The sequence below is a fragment of the Gallus gallus genome, chromosome 8 (assembly GCF_016699485.2).
Source record: "Gallus gallus isolate bGalGal1 chromosome 8, bGalGal1.mat.broiler.GRCg7b, whole genome shotgun sequence".
NCBI classification, from domain to species: domain Eukaryota; kingdom Metazoa; phylum Chordata; class Aves; order Galliformes; family Phasianidae; genus Gallus; species Gallus gallus.
In genome coordinates this window covers 5,954,669-5,971,396 of record NC_052539.1, presented here as the reverse complement: position 1 = coordinate 5,971,396, position 16,728 = coordinate 5,954,669, and the positions used below count along the sequence as shown (strand labels likewise).

The following is a 16,728-nucleotide window of genomic DNA, read 5'->3' as shown; positions in this document are numbered from 1 at the left end:
GGAAAACAACACATGTAGCAACCTCTCCTGCTGATGGCCAGTGCACACACTTGTTTTTTAAGGTATTCCTCCCCTCTCGTTGCTGTTTTTCCCTGTTCGGTCATGGGACATTTCAGGGAGCCGCTCACTGCTACTCGCAGCTCCCAGTACTGGCAGGGATCGCAGATAAGAGCGATGCAGAGATAAGAGTGGTTAACAGCTCGGGTTCAGCAGCGTGGATGGGCAGCGGAGATAAATATTCACACGAGGTCTTTAGAAGGTGAGTGAGTGCGAAGGCTGGAATTATACAGGCTCTGAACAAGCACTGGTGCTTAGGATCTGTGAATATAAATCTCTGCAGCTGCAGGACGCGGGCTCACTCAAGCCAGGGAGATAAAAAATAGCAAGAAAATACTTCCCTACGCTTGTAAAAACTGCTTAATTTCTCATCTATTTCCACTTTAGACTTCAACTTCCCAACAATTTACTTAAACCTCATCACTGGAACAGGTTGCCCAAGGAGGCTGTGGGCGCCCCATCTCTGGAGGCATTCAAGGCCAGGCTGGATGTGGCTCTGGGCAGCCTGGTCTGCTGGTTGGCGACCCTGCACATAGCAGGGGGTTGGAACTGGATGAGCATTGTGGTCCTTTTCAACCCAGGCCATTCTATGATCCTATGATCTTTTTCTCTCTCTGCAATTTTATCCCTGAGATGACTGTGGGTGAGACGGCAGCTGAAAGCCCACCAGAACGTATGTTGTTCATGGTAATACTGAGCAACGTGGGCTGACACATCCAGCCTGAACTCCACTGGACAGCTCAGGGGATGGCCCTCCATGGCCTTTATTTTCATTTTTGTGCTTCTGTGGCTCACAGCAGGCTGGCTTTGGGCACATGCCATTAACACATGCAAAATGAATGTTTGCGCAGTTGAGGCACTAGATGAGTGAATCACTGTGGGTGCAGTGCTGGCATTCCAAAGCTGTGGTTCAGTTTGGGATCTGATGTTGTTCTTAAAGGTCTCTGTGTTACACCGGTGTGCACCCACACGCACCCACACTTTTGCCTTTAACTGCCTCCTGATCCTCAACACATTTTATTTGGGGTTGCAAACTGCCCAGACAGGACTTGGGTATCCCACCACTACACCCCCCATTAAATCTTGCAGGCAGGTAGGCTTGGCAGCACAATGAGCTCACTGCTGGCACTGAGCTGCCCCTCTCCCCTTCCATGTCAAGGCACGGGGCAGACATCCCCGGGGATGGGAGGTGCTAGACAGATCTTTATCATCACCTCTCCATCCCTTCTCTAAAGCCTATCACCAGGCTATCACGGGTCTATCTCCTAAGTGCCTCCCAGATAAATTAGACCTGCATAGAGAAGCAATTATTACATTTCTAATGGTATGGACCCTTACAGCACAATCTCCTACTGAAAGGCAAAGGAAATTGCATTAGCTTTTGTTTGATTCAACATTATGATGGGAGGAGGAGGGGTGCAGAAGCCCTTCAAAGCCAAGCTTGGTAGCTGAGGTTCCTTCTCTCTGGGGACCCCCTTATTCCTACCCTGAGCGTCCTGGTTCATTCAGGTGCTATAACACAAAGGTGCCCTCCACTTCCAAAGCCAGGTGTAAGAAATCTCAGGGAGCATCTGATGCCCAGGAGCTCGCTCTCCCTGGAAGCCTGCCTTTGCTAATGCACCCAAACCCACTGGCCTTGGGAGTTCAGAGGGCCAGCGTGACGCTAATCCCTCATCGCCCTACTTTCCAACTGGTGCTGCACCTACATTTCCACGTGCAATTTCAATAGGATTTATCACATCCACCACCATCAGCACCTAGTGCTTCTGGCACAGCCAGTGCCCCAATATCCCCGTGCAGAAGGGGCTGTCCTCGGTTGCAGAACAAATTTTCACCCCAATTTGCACTCAGTGCCCTGAGCACAGCCGGGTATTTTTACAGATGTGTTTATAGGTTGCCCCAGATAATGTTTGCTGCCGTCTGTTGCCTCCAGCATCAGGTGTTGTCATCCCTGTGTGTTAGTGTGACAGAACTGTGTTAGCACAAGACAAAAGCTGCTGAGAAGCCCTGGGCTTCCTCGTCCCGTCCCAAGAACAGGGCTCAAAACCGGGTCTGGAAGGAGCCAGCCTTCCCCACAGCTACCTTGCAGGCTGCAAGCAGGATGGCCCAAAGCTGCTCCTTCTCTTTCCTTTGGAGTCAAACGTTGCCAAATATCCCTTCTCCGGGAGCTTCCCTGCCCCCTCCCCGCATAAAAGTTCCTCGCTCCCCCGTTCTGCTCTTGTGCTGCTTTATCACTTTAGCAGATACCTGGTTATTTAAGGGGCAGGATAAATGGACTGAGACAGCTTTCCCATCCCCAATTCACTAGGGAACGCTTGGAAATTCCACCTGACACCAGGACCGAGCTCTGCTCTTAAACAATCTCCCGTCTGATCCGATTGTTCCCCAGTGGGGAGGCAGGCTGCAGCTCGCTCAAGAGTCATTGATTGGATTAACAGCCTAATTCCCAACAGATGAATAGAATACTGATGTCTTGTCAGCCCACATCATAGAAGGAAAACACAATCTGCTTCTACAGCCCCGAAATTTAACCCTTTGCTTCCTCTCCTTCCCCCCCCCACCGTGCACGAGGGTCCGGCACTTCCAGCTCAAGATCCTTCCATTTGCATGACAAAAGCTCTATTAACCTTTGGGACGGTTGGCCTAGCCAACCCAACGCTGGGGGCTCAGGTGTTATTCTTCATGAGGTTGGCTTTGTAAGAAGCAACCGAAGAGATTTATACCGGGACCTTCACTTTTTCCCTATTTTACAACCTGTCCTTAAAGGAAATGCTGCGTGCTTCACCCTAAGTGGTGGAAAATTCATTAGCTTAACGGTATTTATCCTAAAACACATCGGGATTGAGTGCTTCTGGTGTGCATCACTCAGCCCTGCCTCCGTCCCGGCTGGGATGCCCGGTGATCAATCCCACCTTGCAGAGCTCTGGTTCAGCACTCCTAATGGAGACATTAATGCTTTCTTGCCTCATAGAAAGACCGTGATCAGAAATTAATTGCTATTGGTCAAACGTTCAGTGCTGGAAGAGGAGGATCGCGTGCATATGAAAGAGATTCTCCCCCCCAAAAAATGCATCTATGAACTTCTTGGCTCTGCTTGCTTTTGTTTCCTTGCTCAAGGTGTAAGGAAAAATAAAAATCACGTGGTTTGAGGAAACACGTTCAGAACGACCTGTTTTTTTAATGTCATTGGCATCCCACGTGCTCTGGGTTCTGCTCCCTTCCAACAGCCACCCTTTACGTTTGCATTCACAAATACTTAAACCAACCTTCAAATACTGCAATTTCTCAGCAGCAGTCCCAGAATACACAGAAACAGGGCTACGGCCACCATGCCAAGGTGGTAACCCATACAAAGAAGTGGTCTCTACAACATCTCTGGTCTAAGTAGGATTGGCCTCCCACCCCTTCAGTGTTCTTCCCACCTCTGCAAAGCACAGCGTGGGTCACCTGAGACTGGCCAGGTTGGGTAATATCTGGACTTTACAGCTCCCATGAGCAGTGGTAACATCCCCTCCATTACTCCTTAATTGTAAAAGAGCTAATTAGCCCAGAACTAGCACGACAAAGTGCGTAAGGATGGATATGTACGCCCTTTGTTTTTTCCCTTCCAGCAGCACCTGTTAGCCACCATGATCTTCCAGACTGCCATCGCACAACACTTAATATGCATACAAAAGGCTGAGCAAACAAAGCATCCTCTTTGGGCCCATCCTTGCCTTTGGCCACCCCTTCAGAGGTGCTCCCTGTTCACAGCACGGGCAGCGGGGAGGCAACAGGCTGCACCAACAGCAGAGCTGCCCTAAGCAAACAATTAGCGAGCGACGCTGCGCTGAACCAAACAATTCAATTAATGAGGTGTCAGTGCTGTTATTTTAACGCCACCCTCATTATTAGCTCCCTTGGCAATTTGATACCATAATGTTTCATTTTCATCCCGGATTGAACTGCGCTACGAAGGCAATAAATAAATAAGCAGAGTGACCCCTGTCCAGCCCAGCCCTGCACTGTAATATGGCTGCGTTGTGTATCCCCGAATCCAGGTTAAGGATGGGGACTGGGGCAGTTGTGCCCTGGAACCAGCAGACTGCAGGTTTTATAAATACATACAGAAATAATTAAAATCTAAGGGGTTTAGAAGGGTTAATCTCCTTTAAATAATCTCTGCCACAAAGCCTGTAAAGTCACTGCTGGCGCCGTGCCTGCGCGGGACCGGCTGTCGGAGCTCGGGGCAGCACGTGTGGGCTGTGACACGGCCCCAGCACGGTGGTGATGCTGTAAGCACGGAGATCCACGTCCAGCAGCAAGGTGCTGTGCTGCTCTGCCAGGCTGCAGGGAGGGAAGCCTGCCCAGGCTGCTAAATGGAGCAGGTGGGATGGGAGACAGCGGGAGCTGAGCGCTGCTGCTGCTGATGCTCTGTTTGGCTGAGCCTGTTGGGATGTCAGGGCTTGTGCTGAAAAGAGTGTAAAGGGGCTCAGGACCACTCTTGCTAGGAAGGGCTGAGCCCACAACCAGAAGGGGCCAAGACGTTGCATCTCTGTCAGTTATAACGGCATCAGAGCTACCACCCTGCACTTCACTACGTCCTCTTCTTTTGAAGTGGAAGAACCAAGAACCAGCCTTGGGCTTGGAGTTGTACAAACTCACTAGATGAAGTGCACGGGTCTCCCAGGACAGCAGCCTTCCTCCTGAGCACGCCTGCCTCTTAAGCCTGATGACTGCTCTGTGGCTAATCTGGACTTAGCAGGCATTCGGCGTGCAGCCGTCTGCTGGGGGAGGCAGCAGGGCCTGGCCCCTGTGCTGGGGAGGAAGCTTCCTATCCACACCCACAACCTCCCTGGGTTGCCCAAGGAGGTTGTGGATGCCCCATCCCTGGAGGCATTCAAGGCCAGGCTGGATGTGGCTCTGGGCAGCCTGGTCTGGTGGTTGGTGACCCTGCACATAGCAGTGGGTTGGAACTGCATGATCACTGTGGTCCTTTCCAACCCAGGCCATTCTATGATTCTACGCTTCTTTCCCCTGAAGGGCTGCTGCTCTGTGATGTCTAATGGCCCTTTCACAGCCTCTGTGAGTTGTATCAGGAGCTGATTTAGCATTTTTTATAAGGCTGCTTCTGCACAATACCCCTTTTTCGTTTTATCATCCACCACCAACACAGCTACAGGTTGGGCTCCGAAAGCTCTCGGTTTATGATCTGCAGGACTGTTCCCTGATGGAAGAAGGGAGAAATAAATGAGAGGAAGAAGGCTTGTTAGTGCTGCTCTTTCACAGCCAGCCAGGTTTCCAACCAGTTTTTATAAAGTGCCAATAGTGAAGAAATAAAGGTAGGAAAGCCATCTGGAGGAAGCTGCCTCGGGTCATCCCACTATCAGTAGATGGAATTTCTCAGTGGAACCACAACACTGTTAAAACACAGCCAGCTAAATACAATTAGTGAGATGCAGAATGGATCTTCACTGCAAGGGCTCTTTCAGAGCCCACGGACAGCCCGTGCTCCCTGCTCGCCGTGTAATAGAAGCGTTCCTAATGAAATGCAGCAGGATCAGGAGGCGACTGGGGAAGACCGTGGCCAACTTTACACCAGACAGATTTATGCTCAGGGATGCCCTGTTTGTGAATGAGATGCAGGAGGAACAGGCTCGCCATTCATGGCATAAGGTCAAGTTCCCCAGCACTGCTCGGTCTGAGGGCTGGGCTGAAGTCACAGTGCAGCGCAGGGCCACCCCATTTGCTGCCCCATCAGCCCCAGGGAGCTTGCTGGGCCCCGACATCTGTCCCAGCACACAACAGTGCAGAAGCACATGTGGCACGGGTGGGCTGTGGGAGCAGCAGATGGCATGGGCTGGTGGGCCACCGACCCAGGGCAGCGCTGACCCCGGGGTGAAAGGCTGCGCATCTCCCATCACCCATCCCCTGAGCCCCTTCGAAGCAAGTGTTGATGCATTAATCTTCGTGACTGACAGAAACAAACTGCAAATGGAAGGTTCCACGGGGAACCTTTATTTATTTGGAACCGAAACGCCGCTTAAAAACATAAAGTTAAGGGCTCTCTTTGATTTCGCTCATTCATCGGTAGCGCTGCTGCTCAGTGGCATTTCCTCCCTCCCGAGAGCAAAAGCACCAAACGTAAAGAGCGCATCTCTGCACGTCAGCCCCGAGCACAGCCCTGCAGGACAGTGAGGACTGCTGCAGTAAATAATGAACTGGGCTCGTGCTTCCCCTGCACGGCCCTCCTGACCTGCTTACCACCACTCAGGGTGCTGAGCTGGCTGGGCAGGACGAATGCCTCCGCATCGGGACCCTTCCCAAAGCCATCGTGCAGAGGGGTCAGGCTGCTGTGTGCTCGTTGGGCTTTTTTTTAAACCACACAAGCTAATGCTTTAAGAGTGTCTTGATGGAATCAGGGAAATTGGATTGTCCCCCCATTTGCTGGCCTAAAACAAGCCTTTTTTTTTTATTTATCCCATTAGAGGAACACAAGAAAAACCTTTTAAATGTCACTAAAATTTCCCCTGCACTGCAAAACCCAGTCAAAAGGGTTTTAATTTTCCCCGAGACCTCTTAAGTAATGCGGCGTGTCAAGGTTTAATACATTGCGGGTAGGGATTGTCTGCAGCCCGTGCTGTTCCACCACGGTGACTCCGGAGGGTCGGTCCTGTTTGCTGGATGGGATCCTGGGCCGTGCTGAGCTCCTCAGCCTGCAGCACTGAGGTCGGTTGGGGTGGTGAGGAGTGAGATGTGGTAAGGGGGCGGGATGGACCTCCCTCCGGGGACCCCAAAAATGCAGCGGTGCTGATCCCCCACCTGTCACTTTGGTCTGGGAGTTTGGGTGCTCTGGTTTTGTGAGTGCCTATAATTTATAGGCTTTACTTATTTATTTACGAGGACTAAAGAGACTTGGCAAGAGGCACTTATGTATGCTGACACGAGGCTCCGAATTCCCCTGGAGTATTTAATATGACAGACATCAGCTTAATACCAGGGACGGAGCCCAGAACTGACAAGTGGAAGCACACAAAGCCTTCATGCTGTGAGAGGAGCACCGAACTGGGCAGGATGAGGCTCCATCCAGCAGCCCCAGCACCGGTGCCTTGGTGCCCCTTGAGCTGCCCAGGGGTGCCCTGCTGAAACATGCCCACTTGTGTGGCTCTCCAGGGTGTCCTAACAAGTCTGAATCTATGCCACGAAGGAACCTTCGTCCAAGCATCAGAGCCAGGATTTGAAGCATCCTCCGGGCTAGACGGGACCGAGGGACCAGCTGCAGTCACTCAGGGCTGTTGGCTGTGTAATTCCCCTCGTGCCCCCCGTTCTGGGAGAGATGGGGAACTGGAGGGCTATGTGTGCTTGAGCCCCAACCCATGGAGAGGTGGTGAAGGTGCAGAGCCAGGCAGAGCGAGGAAGAAGAGGGGGACTGCAGCCCCTCACCGAGCTGCAACAAAACACACCCCTGAGACTGAGATGCTGCCTCCTGAGCTTCCCTATAGGGCCACATAATCTGCTTGAATATACGTCCAAACACAGCACGAAAACTGGGGAAAAAAAAAAAAGGGGGGGAAAAGCCCCCCGAAGGGCTGGTTATTGGAGCAAGGGCTGCGTTAAAAGGATCAGGAGGTGGGGGGCCCAGGGGGTGGGGGGGGGGAGGGAATGGGATAAAGTAGCGGGTCTAATCAAATCAGTTTAAAAAGCTGCAGCCTCTCCGAGTTAACCTTGCCAATCAGCCTGTGAGCGGGTGCATGTCTGTGCACATTAAAGTGGAAGGGCGTCCTTGAACCCGCAGCCCGCTCCGTCCTCACCGCAGCCCACGTGGATGCTATCGTGGTGCCCAACAGAGAGCAGCCCGGGCTCAAGGCTGCCTGCCTGTGCCTGAGCCCTGCTCCAGAGCCATGGGGCTGCTCCCCGAGGGGAGATTAAGCCAGCAAGAGTTGGTTTAAAAAGGACAAAAAGAAGATAGGAGACAAAAGGAGCAACCCTCCCCTTGATGAATGCGGTTGCATTGAGGCTGGCAGCTGTGAGATGCATTACTAACCTCCACTAATGACTGAGGGCACAGAAGTCACTTTAAAATAAATATTCACTAGGAATTACACGGGTAATCTAAAGGGATTATCCTGCTGCCTTAACAGGTCCATAAACTAAACGCTAAATGGTCTACACAAGTGTTTGCATTAATTCTGACCTAAATCAACCCTCTTGCTAAAAGCCAGATTCGGTTTTGGAAACGGCGTGTCTGCTCTCAGCACGCTTGTGAACGGCCTCACATTCTTGCTTTCCTGGAGGAAAAGCAGGATGGAGCTGCTGGAAGCCACAGGTGTGCCAGCAGGAAGGAGAGCTCCAGTAGAAACGTGCGTCCAGAACAGAGGTACCCACATCCCAAGTGTCAGCTCCATCACATGGCACCCGGCATGGGGATAAGGGTGAGGAGAGGGGTGCTTGGGGCACCCGCTTCAGCCCTTTGGATCCCTGCAATCCTTCCCATCCGGAGCCCTCAGCCTATAGAAGCAGCCAACGTGTGTACCTCTGAAGACAGCTGAATTCAGAACGCAACAAGGCTGAGAAGAGGGCTCAGTGATCGATATGGGTCCCTTGCAACTTGGAATACTCCAGGATTTGCTGGGAGCTCCGGCAATAGGAGTGGGAGAGCTGTGTGCAGGCAGTCGGGGCAGTGCCCCCAACAAGTTCTTCTTAAACTCCAGTGCCATGCAAACATTTAACAGCAAATAAAGCCACGGCTTTAGAAACACACACAAATGAAAAGCCATTCCCCTAGATCAGATTCCTTCCCTCCTGAAGTCTGAAGCCTTCAAGAGGGACTCAGAGCAGGGCAGGATGTGAATGGGCAGAGGACACATCCATGTGTGTATCAATGGGAACGGCGGTGGGAACAGCTGTAAACACTCCCAGCTCCTGAAGCAGCATTATGGGAGAGCCTTGCTTTGGAGAACCACAGAACTATTTGAGATGGAAGGGACCCTTCATGGCCATCTGGTCGCACTCCCTGCACTGAGCAGGGACACCCACAGCTCCATCAGTGCTCAGAGCCCACCCAGCCTGGCCTTGGCTGTCTGCAGGGATGGGGCACCACCACCCCTCTGGGCAGAATGGGTGGCTGCAGACTCTTCCTTTGGGAAATCTATTCTGTTGTTGGCGAGACAAGAAGTTTGAAGCCCTCCTTTTATTGCTCCTTCCTCCAACGCGTGACCCCATGCAGGGAGCAGCCCCCAGGTCCCTGTGATTTTATGCAGCTGGAGTGGAGCAACTGTGCGCCAGCATAAAATTCCAAGATAGACAGCTTCCCTTGGTGGCTTCTCACACCTTGAGTGCTCAGGAGACAATACCCTTCTCTGAGAAGAGGCACAGTGCTACCGAGTGATGGTACATATTAATTTCTAAAAGAGGATTTTAATCATGCAACGTCCTCTGCAGTCGCACAGAATTTAATCTCATTGCTGACAGTGGGTGATGGGGGAGCATGTTAAGTGGAAAAGTTGTATTCCAGCCCTCCCTGCAGATGTGTGCTCCCGGCAGACCCCGGGGGGATGGCACAACCCACCACGGTCTCTCCCTGCCGAGCAGCCCTGGCTGAGGGTCCCCAGCACAGTGCAGCCCAGCAGACACACGGCGTGTTCCCAACCTCCTGTGCCAGGCTCACCTACACGTACTAACACGGTTAGCATTTATCAAGGCTTACTTTACAAATATGGATTTATTAATCTAGGCAAGACCCGGGGATATAGGCACGTAATACTGCCAGGTTGCAGACACTGAGACACACAGAACATCCACCCCCTGGCTGGTGGCTCAAGGTCAAGCAAGGAATGCAGCCCACGGTGGGATTAGCTTCAGGATGCTGAGCTCCTCGCACTGTGCTGTGACCATTAGGACATGCTGTCCTTTGCCACACGAGGTCTTCCCTCTTCTAATGCGATCCGCCCTCACCCAAGGGTCACCAACATCTAAGAATCCCGTCTTCTCTGAGCAACATGGGAAGGGAAAGGAACCCAGAACCAAAGCCTGAAAGCTGTGAGCTGAGACCCCGTATAAATATATTTGAAATCAGGGTGATCTAAGTGATAGCTTGAGCAGAAAACAATGCACAGAATCATAGAATGGCTACTGTTGGATCGTTGAGCTCCAACCCCTACCATGGGCTGGCTGTTGGATCGTTGAGCTCCAACCCCTACCATGGGCTGGCTGTTGGATCGTTGAGCTCCAACCCCTACCATGGGCTGGCTGTTGTATTGTTGAGTTCCAACTCCTACCATGGGCTGGCTGTTGGATCGTTGAGCTCCAACCCTCTACCATGGGCTGGCTGTTGGATCGTTGAGCTCCAACCCCTACCATGGGCTGGCTGTTGGATCGTTGAGCTCCAACCCTCTACCATGGGCTGGCTGTTGGATCGTTGAGCTCCAACCCCTACCATGGGCTGGCTGTTGGATCGTTGAGCTCCAACCCCTGCCATGGGCTGGCTGCCTCCCAGCTCAGACTGCCCAGAGCCCATCCATGGCCTAGGCCACCTCCAGGGATGGGGCATCCAAAGCTCTGGGTAGCCTGAATTCCATACAGTCACTGCAGATAAATGAAAAAGACATGCATTTTCGGGAGGCACACTTTGCATGCTGGATAAGTTGTACACAAAACTCCTGTAACAACTCTTGGGATGTACAAGAGCAGCAATGAGCTACCTGCAGATAAAAACAAGGTATGAGGCAACGGATCTACTGACCCTACAATCCTGAGGAATCTGAAACAAGGACGTTTCGCTCTTGTACACAATAACCATGTCAGCACCGTGGGAAGTGAGGGGTCTGAGTGAGAGCTGCATGCGTACATCTGAAGGAACAGCTTTCAGAAGATAGAGAACCCTGCAGAAAATCATGGTTTTCCTACCTTACCGATCCTATATTTCTGTGGCAGTCCATTGTGCACACTTGTGATTTATGTCCCGTAATGCACGCTATGTTCTTTGTGCTCCCAGCCCACTTGGAGCAGGGGCACAAAACACCTCCCTTCCTAAGTGTGTCGCTCATAAATGCAAAGAAACGCCTTTTTATTTCCCCCCTCCCAAACACAAATCCATCATAAGAGGTACAGCGGGAGCACGGCCAACCCCAGCACAACCCACCCCAACCTGCAGTCACTGCACAGCCCTAATGCATGCAGCCCTCTCCCAAACCGAGCGCATCCCTTAATGCGTGGAGCCCGTTAATGCGTCCTATTTTCCTGCATTAACCGAGCAAACGTTACAAAGTGGGTCCTCGTCACAGCCTGACCCATTTTGAGAGCCCACCGAAGCCAAAATGACTTTTATTTCTTAGCAAAACAAACAAGCAAACAAACAGACAAACACAAAACCAACCAAAAACGGGGCCTCGATATAAAGCAACCAGTTGCAGCCTTGCAGGATTAGTTGGATGAACCCGTCAGTGGATATAATCAGCTTAATGGCAACAAAGATCACGGCACAGGGACTGCAGCTGTGACACTCAGGCACTGCACCGAAGGGACAGGTTTGCATAGGGCTGGGCTGCTCTCCTTGCTTTCCAGCCTTTTTTCCTCTCCCTCTGCGGTCAGCAGCCCCATCAGCTCCATTAGCATGAAAGAAATAAGGAGGGGAATGGGTAGGGTGGAGCAATTTACGTCCGCGGGTCAGCATGCTTACACAGCCGCATATAATTCAATGAAATGGACAAATAAAGCAGTGCTAGTTGTTTTCCAAACTCCAGTTAATTTTCAGTTAATTCCCACTCTGCTGTGGGCTGAAGGGCTGCCTGCTGGTGCCTGAGCAAGAAGCTCTGGTTTTGAGGCATCCTGATTTATGGCTTTTGCCAGTAAATCCAGGCACCAGCCCCTAACTAAGCAGCTATACCTTAAACCTATTCATAGGATCCTAGGCATCCTTTGGGTCGGAAGGGACCTTAAAGACCACAGTGTTCCAACCCACTGCCATCAACCATTCTGTTTCTGGGGTTCGGGGTTTCCTCTAGGCAAAACCCCCTGAAATCCAGGTGAATGCAGGTGATACAGGTGAGGATATATACACATGTTGCATGAATCTATTATGTGAGGGAAACTGATGGATAGACGTGGCACAAGAATGAGCTCATTGAGGGGAAACTATCCCTGTCCAGCTTGCTAAAGGCTTCTGGGCTCCGAGCTGGTGAAGCTCCAGCCTGTACAGTCACGCTTTCAAACAAGAGCTCCAAAAGATAATTCATTTCTACTCTCTTTTTTTTTTTTTTTTTGCAGAATAAAGACCTTTTCCAGTACCGCAAAGTGTAAAGGGCCAACGACACGAAGTTCTGAAGCCCTTAAAATCAATCAGTGCCTGCAGATGCACGGCACCTCCCATAGATAACATGCGCCTCAGTCATGCTTTCTCCAATATGCCCATTCAACACTCGCTGCCACCCTCCCCACCAGAAATACCTACATTTCAGCAGTTCTGAGTGTACATAATTTGTAAAGTGCCCTTAAAGGAAAGCCTTATTGACAGGCTACCTGGCACCGAGCTCGCAACCCACCAGGAACGTCGGGAGGCCAGATTTGCACATGTCAAGCCCATCATCTCCGGATGCTTTCAAAGTTTTGCTTTTTGTGACTGTACGAAACGCATCTCTGGAGCCATTATAGGAATTAGTTGGAAAGGGTGGGGGAGAAGGAGGAGCGGTTAAGAACGGCCATACACCCCTATGAGGACATTTAGAAGCATCTGGCTCTGAGATATTAAGAAAGGGGAAAAAAAAATTAATCACGTTGGCTAGGAGAAAAAAAAAAACCTGGCATCAGCACAGCCACCTTGTCATAAGGCAGATATTAATAATGTGAGCCTCCAGGGAACGCTCCGACATCTGAAAGATCCACTCGCTGGCTATCACAACGCGGGCAGCTTTAACTGATGCCTTTTTGAAACCTTCTGAATTTCAGTCTTAAGCACTGCTTTGGTATATTCTTTTTTTTTTTTTTTTTTCTTTTTTGCAGCAAAATGAAACCCTCGGTGTTAAAGATCGAACGTTCAATGCATTACTCTCTTTCCTAGGTGTTAAAGCGTGCAAGGGAAAGCAATGCACCTTGCTGCTTTTAACCACGGCCACGGCAGAATGGAAGAGCGCCCAGAAAGTGGATGCAGAAACATTGGATACTGGAGCTGTAGATAGCAGGTGAATGGGACGTCAGGAAGACAACGTGGTGTGCTCAAGAAATGGGCAGATGTAGCTCTGAGGGACATGGTTTGGTGGGTAATATTGGTGGACGGTTGGATCTGATGATCTTAGAGGTCTTTTCCAACCTCAGTGGTTCTGTGATTCTAAAAGGCTGCTTTTCCCAAGACACCTGGACACCTCATCCCAATGGAGTGGGACAGACAGAGTCTGGGGACCCAAGCCAGCGTGGGGACCTCTTGACACAGCATCTAAAACAGAAATCCCCAGGGTTTTGAGTAGGACCTCAAGTTGGTGGCACAAAACCCAAGCTTTAATACCACCGACTTCAAGATAATGCATTTAATGAACAAAACATGGCAAAATTCTCTTTCTTTCTCTCTTATTACTTCTGCAGAGCTGCAGAAATCCTTCTTCCCTAATGCCTTGAAAATGAACTGTGATAGAGGAGCCACCAATCTGCTTGAAGAGCGCTGCTTGTGTGGATTTTCTCATCTCTGGGACCACCTCCATCTATGGACCATCCATGACCACCTGCAACTCCAGGTGTGTGGGATGCACGGCCAACTCAAACATAGCAGCAGCCACAAAGCGAGCATCTCCAGGACAGAACAGTGATTGAAAAACACGGAGGTGGGTCTCTATATGCCATTTGGTGATGCAGGGGATGCTGGCACAGGAGCTAACAAGCAGTCGCATCAAATAAGATGGGTTGCAGCTGGCAAGCCTAGCCGGGCAATTCCCCAGCTGGGGAATATCACAAAGGCACGCTCCATTTAGGAGCAGCAAACTCTGATGTTGAAGTGGACGCGGACCCCCTGGAGAGCAGCTGGGCACAAGGTGGAAAGCAGCATCCCTGAAGAAAAGCAGGGCCACCATGAGTGCCACTGTCTGCTCAGATTTAGGAGTAATTCTGCAGCCTGTTATATCACCCCGTCCCAAGAGGAAACATTTTCTGCATGGGGTACAGCTGTGATACATTCCTATGCAAATGAATCAATTTTCTCTTTTCCTCTATGAAAAGTCTCCCATTTTTTCCCCATCACTGAATTTATCTCCCCATGGACTTGATAAAAACCAACACTGATCAAAGAAAGGGACGCATTCAGCCCGGAGGTACACGTAGATGAAAGTCCCGTTGATTTCAGTAGGGAACTCACAGGTTTACCCTCCATCAGAAGCCCTTGGTAATGACACCTTACCAGCTTTTAAGTCCTCAGTGCAAGAGGACCCTGCCATGACTCAGTGTCATTGCTGGCACTGCCTGGGGAAGCACCAAGCCAACAATGCCATTTTTCTGCTGATCTCTTTTTCCTCCTCTCTTACTTCCATCCCCTCAACCTTTCCAACTGCCCTACCCGTCACACTGCATTTGGTGCCAAGAGGAACTCTTTGGGATAGGGACAGTTTGCTCTTGCCTGATGCCTCGACTGGCACTGCCACCAGCTGCAACAAGGAGCTCAGGGCAAAACCAACCTATCGACGTGCCTGTCCGTGTTTCTCATAGTTTCTCTGTGGTTATGCAATTGTTCTTGGGTACATTCAGAGAGCTGTTCTATATCACTGTGTACATGTGCACAAGAGAGCCACGTGAGCTGATACAGACGAAAAGGAAACATAAGATGATGTAATACGGGTCAAAATGAATGATTCCCACATATGCTCTAGTTCACATCATCTTCAGTTTTAGACTCTAAGAGATACACATTCATAAACCACAACGTAAAGACTGATGAGCCCAAGCTGCTGTGGTTTAGCAAGTTGTTTCTCACCAGCTGATGAGTGCAGCCGACCACATCCACACCGAACTTTTCCATCCAAGGGGAGAAATTAACGAGCAGAAGTCAGCACAGCTCCCAGCTCTTCTGGTGCTGTGAAACATTCAGATCCGAACGCTGTCATGGTTGGCATTAACCTCGTTGCTTTGCAATTAGGGCTGGAGGTGCGGGTGCCCACGACCACCTCCTGTTGTTCAACAACAAGAGCTCGGTTATCAAGCTATGAAAAATCAATCACCTGCAATTGCTGAGCCCTGACTTCACACGGCTCTTCCGAGCTGGACCACAGGAATTTAAAGTGCAATGCTCAATTTCACACCGCTTCAGAAGGCAAATTGCCATGTAATCGGTGAGCATCGCTTGGAAATGTCCTGACAACAGCAGAGGGAATAGGGCAACACAGAGAAGGCAACAGGATCTGGCTTCAGCCTCAGATTTCATCTGAGCGCGGCTGTGATTAAAGCTTGAGTTCAGAAGGAGAAAGGAAAGAAGAAGCAGCTGCAATTTCCTGCAGGCAGCTAACCTGCCCCTGGCTGAGCCCATGCACCTAGCGAGCTTTCCCTGCAGCATGCTGCAGTCTACTGCTTTCTGAAATGCTTCTCTGTGTTGCAGAAAGCCAGCCACTCACAACTCCTTCCTTAGTGTTTTCCTTTCTCTTCATTAATCACTACCTTGTTTCGAGCGCCCAGCTGAAAGGGTGACATTTCTCACTGAGCAACAAGCCAGGGCAGGAAAACAGCTCTAAAGCTGTGCCTTTCCTCCTCTCCATGCACACACAGGCACCTCCAGCCCCATCTCCAGCCCCACGCCAGCCCTACCCTGATGGTCTGCATCCCAGCCAGGGCTGCTGGGGACACGTGCATGCTGCAAACCAGACCTCCGAAACCAGCCTGGCTAACAATAACCCTTAGCACTATTCCCATTCCTTCCCCTTCCTTTCCAATGCACAATAAAGGAAGGAAATATTGTAGAAGGGGGGAAAAAAAAAGAAAAAAAAGAAAATCAATTCAAATAAATTTGCAACCCGTTCCATTGGAGCATCTCACTTAGAGCAGCCGCTTCTTGGTTTTAGGGCGAGTAATTGCGGTATGATCGCAGCACTAACACTGTGCATGGAGGAGGTGACAACATTTTTAGGGGTATTTATTGGAAGCACACTAAATTCAAGACTGTACCCCGCAAATTAATTTTCGAGGGTGGCAAAAGTCAGCTGGCGAGGGCTGTTATTGCTAATAGCTAGAAAAGAGCCACTTAATCACTTTGCATTTTTATTTGTAGAAGATAAAGAAACATTTCTTTCCCTGAGAGTTTCATGCTTGTTTCATCTCATTTCATCTGGACTGCAAGATCTGTTTAATTTCATTTGATCCGTTTTCTCGGGGTCTTAGAACTACCATATTTTTATAATCTTGTTATAGCCGTGAGATAAAAAACAATTATTTGCCCCATCATTTCCCAAATGGGAAAACAAGACGGAAAGAAATCGAGTGACTTGTTCAAGGTCACGCAGGATTCTGTAGCAAAACTGGGGGATTAGAAACCTGAACTCAATTCTTAATGCAGCCATAAGGGGAACTTCCCCAGCAAAGCAACCCATTCCAAAGTTCAGTGCATTCAGCGCATGCGTGGCGCAATACAAGAGCTGTTCAGCACAATGCTATGCCTGTATTTCTCTGTTAGCTTCTATACCAACGTGAGAGGTGCAACAGAAATTACTCAAAAACCCGACTACTAGACTG

The 16,728-nt window shown here is 50.3% G+C and overlaps 1 protein-coding gene across 2 annotated transcripts in view; it reads right to left on the bottom strand.

The window, feature by feature from the left end:
* The window catches only part of ACBD6 (acyl-CoA binding domain containing 6), a 67,043-nt gene that overhangs the window by 5,356 nt on the left and 44,959 nt on the right, over nt 1-16,728 (bottom strand). The window contains exon 7 of one of the 2 annotated variants that reach the window (XM_025152811.3): nt 12,276-15,924. The exons of the other annotated variant lie outside the window; for it this stretch is intronic. Coding sequence (XP_025008579.2) covers nt 15,697-15,924 — 228 coding nt within the window. The 3' untranslated portion in view covers nt 12,276-15,696. Of the gene's footprint in view, nt 1-12,275; nt 15,925-16,728 lie in introns of those variants that run through there. 2 annotated transcript variants of the gene reach the window in all.